This window comes from Rutidosis leptorrhynchoides, chromosome 4, assembly GCF_046630445.1.
Source record: "Rutidosis leptorrhynchoides isolate AG116_Rl617_1_P2 chromosome 4, CSIRO_AGI_Rlap_v1, whole genome shotgun sequence".
Taxonomy (NCBI): domain Eukaryota; kingdom Viridiplantae; phylum Streptophyta; class Magnoliopsida; order Asterales; family Asteraceae; genus Rutidosis; species Rutidosis leptorrhynchoides.
The window spans coordinates 114,132,959-114,137,167 of record NC_092336.1 but is presented as its reverse complement, the minus strand read 5'-3'; the positions used below and the strand labels follow the sequence as shown (position 1 = coordinate 114,137,167).

The window sequence follows — 4,209 nt, the reverse complement described above, 5'->3', positions numbered from 1 at the left end:
TACCCAAACGAGATGAAGTTGGTATCAAATTGTAGAGGACGAAGAGAGGATTCTAAATATGTAATTTTTTTTGTTGCAAGCTTCCTAGATCGAATTTAGATGATGATTTTGTGTTTGAGGGTTTGAGAGAATAAAAATGGAAGTAACGAAATGGGGAGGGTGAAATGAATGGATGAGGGAGAAGGTTGACTAGTTGACCTAGTCATCCCTTTGCCCTCTTGGCAAGTTTAGTCCCTCAAGTTTGTAGTCGGGTGCGGGAATTAACCAAACAAATTATTTTAAAAACGCTCGAGTAAACGAGTGATGTTATAATTAAATAACGGAAATATTAGAACGTTAGTCAACGAAAGGTACGAATTTAGATAACGGAAAATATTATCTAAAAAAAAAAGATGGGCGTTAAAATAATTTAACGGAAAAATGCGGGATGTTACAATGTAAGGTTAGCCTCTAAACTCTGAACATAAGTTGGTCAAAAGTTCATTTCTTTAGAAGTGTGCAAAACAGTTTAGTTTTACACTATAAGATCTTATGCAAGTTTATAAATAGCAAAACTTATTTATTTGACTCAAGAATTTTAAAGAAGTCTTAGAACATATAAAAGTGCTTATTCTCATAAGGAATAGTCTCCCGGTTTTCATTAACCTTGTCTTTGGAGATAAGGTTTTGGACCAATTTCTGTCTTCAATAAAATCTTGTGTCAACTAGATAGGACTATATCTTAATGATTTCTTAATGGATTTTGGTGATTTTACTATCCATGGTTTCCTTATTAAGTCTAGTGTTTAGATCAGAAGCCTTTGGTCCAAGATCTATTCTATATTTTGAGCTATACATGAATCTTTGACACTTGGTCAGATTGTTGTGAATCTGAACATGTTTCACCAAATAAAATTTTGAAATGACTTTCTCTTTGAGATAAATCATGAAAACTTTTATTAGAAGTCTAAAACACATATATGAACATCATATAAATTCATGAGTTCCAGAGAGCAACCATAGGTTGGTGTTTAGGTCATAGACTTCAAGTAGAAATTTGGACAGCTCAAAGACAAAATAGTTTTACATACTTTAACCACTTTGGTTCTTACTTTAACTTCATTTTAAGACATCGGAAATATATAGATCTTAAGCTTAATGATCTAGAATCAAGATCATGGTTAGCCATTTAGTCATCATTGAGTGATTTAACACTCTAGATCTAGCTTTTACACCATGAAAATTCTTGATTTTGACTAGAAATGATGAATAGATTTAGTTTAGCTAGTTATACCTTGATGAATTTTACACCTAGTGCTTAAAGAAGATGATCAAATGATAGCTTATGATCTGTATTTGAGAGTAGAGAAGTGTGAGAGGAGAATGGAGAATGAAGAAATGAGAGAATGGAAGATAGAAGTAGGTTTATATAGAGATGATGGTGGTGGATGGTGCGAGACGTGGCACAAGGAGAGGAAGGGGAGGGAATGACTCACCATGGACCATTAATGAATTACATGATAATGTTTTGCATGATGCTTATCTTAGGGAGGAAGTATTAGGGAAGATATTTTGTGATGTACATGATGATGATGATGAAAAACGATGATGATGATGATGATAATGTGATTGTTATAGTCAATTTTTGGTTTTGCAAGTGTACATGTACTTGTGTAGTCTTTTAACGTGTAAATTCTAAGATGTTTACTTGTATGTTTAGAGTTTAGAAAGTAAGCTTAGGTTAGGTTCTAATCAAGATAGGTTAGGTAATCAAGACTAGTTGTGAAAATGATGAAGTGTAGGAATGTTTTTATCTTATGATCAAATGTTAAAATGAAATTGTTTCAAGTCTTTAATCTAAATACTTGTTTAATAAGTTTATTTATTAGGTATATATATATATATATATATATATATATATATATATATATATATATATATAAAGATATAATTTACAAGTCTAGGGTTTATGGTAATGAACTAGGGTTCATAGTAGTAAGTTAGGGTTTTAGGACTTTATGCAAAATGTGTGAGGTAACACCTAATCAAGTAAAACCTAAAATGCATCCTTAGAGCTATACAAACCCTAAAATGAACCAAGACATAGATTAATAAATTTACTCGTCAGAAATTGTAACTTAAAGAAGTCAAACTAGACAACTTAACTCGAAAAGCTAGAGTTGTGACATTACCTACCCGTTAAGGAAAATTTCGTCCTTGAAATTTAGGAGGTACTCTGATTATCGAACAAATAGGGATATTTCTGCCTTATATGGTCCTCACGTTCCCACATGAACTCTAGACCTCTCCGGGCATTCCAACGAACTTTAACAATTGGGATTCTACTATGCTTCAGCTTTTTCACCTCACGATCCAATACCTCTACTGGCTCCTCAACAAAATGCAACTTGTCATCGATACTTAGTTCTTCCAAAGGAATTACTAAATTCTCATCCGACAAACATTTCATCAAGTTCAAAACATGGAAAGCATTATGAATACCAATAACCTCATGTGGTTGTTTCAATCTATATGCAACTGGACCAATCCTTTCAATAACCTCAAAAGGTCCTACATATCTTGGGCTCAGCTTTCCTCGCTTCCCAATCCTTATTACTCCTTTCCATGGAGAAACTTTTAACATAACTCTGTCACCCACTTGAAATTCTAAAAATTTCCTTCGGACATCAGAATAACTCTTCTGCCTATTTCTCGCCGTCTTTAATATTTCCTGAATTTGAAAGATCTTCTCAGTTGTTTCTTGGATAATCTCTGGTCCTTTCAATTGTGAATCACTAATCTCACTCCAACACAATGGTGATCTACATTTCCTTCCATACAAAGCTTCAAATGGAGCAGCCTTTATACTCGAGTGATAACTATTGTTATATGAAACTCAGCTAAAGGTAAATACTGATCCCAGCCTCTTCTAAATACTAATCCCAGCCTCTTTCAAAATCAATTACACATGCTCGGAGCATGTCTTCAAATGTCAGAATAGTTCTCTCACTCTGCCCATCGGTTTGGGGATGATAAGCCGTACTCATGTCCAAACGAGTACCTAGAGCTTTTTGCAAAGATTGCCAAAATTTTGAAGTATATCTGCTATCTCGGTCAGAGATAATAGAAATTGGAACTCCATGCCTAGAGACAATCTCCTTGATATACAAATCTGTCAATTTTTCCATTTTGTCGGTTTCTTTCATGATTAAGAAATGTGCAGATTTCGTAAGTCGATCCACTATTACCCAAATAGTGTCATAACCCTTCGCAGTCTTCGGTAATTATAACACCCCACCAAATTTCCATCTGACAGCGCGTTAATCCAGGTCCTACAGTTAATAGTTACGCCCTCTATATGAGACGTTTAAAGCAATCACATTTAATTTTATTAAAAGTTGACTTTCAAAACATAAGTCAATAATCCCAAAATAGAAACACTGTTGTGATCGTAACCACAAGCCAACAGTATTTAAACAGTTATAAAAGTTTTAAATGCGAAAGTAAATAATTTTCATTAAATCAAATGTTGAATCCACGGCCAGACATGCAGCTAACACAGCGGAAGCCTACCTCTTAAAGACCTGAGAATAAAAACACGCAAAAACAGGTCAACGATAATGTTGGTAAATCTACAGGTTTAAAGTAATGTAGCAGTATCTGAAAAATAGTTATCAGAAAAATAGTTTAGTTTTCTTGACCACGAGATTTTAACGTTTGCATAATCTGAGCACCTGAATACTAGAAATGACCCGAGTATAGAAGCCACTATACCCGCCTTTACCTCCTAAAATGTTATACACTTGTTCGAGCGTATCTAATGTTCAAAATAAATGCACTACAGTTTTTATAGCGGGTGAGGTTGTCAACCTAACGGATCCGTCCATCTAAATAGTGCTTACACCGATGGTATTAAAAGTATTCAAGCTAGAGGCTTTGTGAAAAAACTCAGTACACATATATAGTACTCGTGTCAATACAAAAGCATTTGATAAAGTAAGTATAACAGCGTGTATTCTCATCCCTGAAAACATGTAAATGCGGGACTGTAGACTCACCTTTGAATAAGCTTGGATGACTGACAAAAACTTGTATGGTTTACAGCAGAATAATGCAACCTAAGTATACGTATTTAGGTTGGTCAATATATGTATCTTAAATAAGGGTGGTTTCATAGCATAAGTTTTCTTATTGCTCGACTCAACGCATTTCAAAGTAAAAGTCAACATA

At 34.1% G+C, this 4,209-nt stretch overlaps 1 protein-coding gene across 1 annotated transcript; it reads right to left on the bottom strand.

Annotated features, from left to right (window-relative positions):
* Positions 1–2,203: 2,203 nt before the first annotated feature.
* LOC139840927 (uncharacterized) lies at positions 2,204–3,185 on the bottom strand. The gene is made up of 2 exons (XM_071831167.1): positions 2,990–3,185; positions 2,204–2,613 (listed from the first exon to the last, which is right to left on the bottom strand). Exons 1-2 carry the CDS (start codon positions 3,183–3,185, stop codon positions 2,204–2,206), a joined length of 606 nt encoding a protein of 201 aa, XP_071687268.1.
* Between the last annotated feature and the right edge of the window lie 1,024 nt (positions 3,186–4,209).

What these genes read in the sequence shown, in the direction of transcription:
- LOC139840927 (XM_071831167.1), bottom strand. Translation starts at nt 3,185, where the DNA reads ATGAAAGAAACCGACAAAATGGAAAAATTGACAGATTTGTATATCAAG. An exon ending in TCCCCAAACCGATGGGCAGA is followed by an intron (nt 2,614 to 2,989) that starts GTGAGAGAACTA and finishes TTATGTTAAAAG; the next exon opens with TTTCTCCATGGAAAGGAGTA.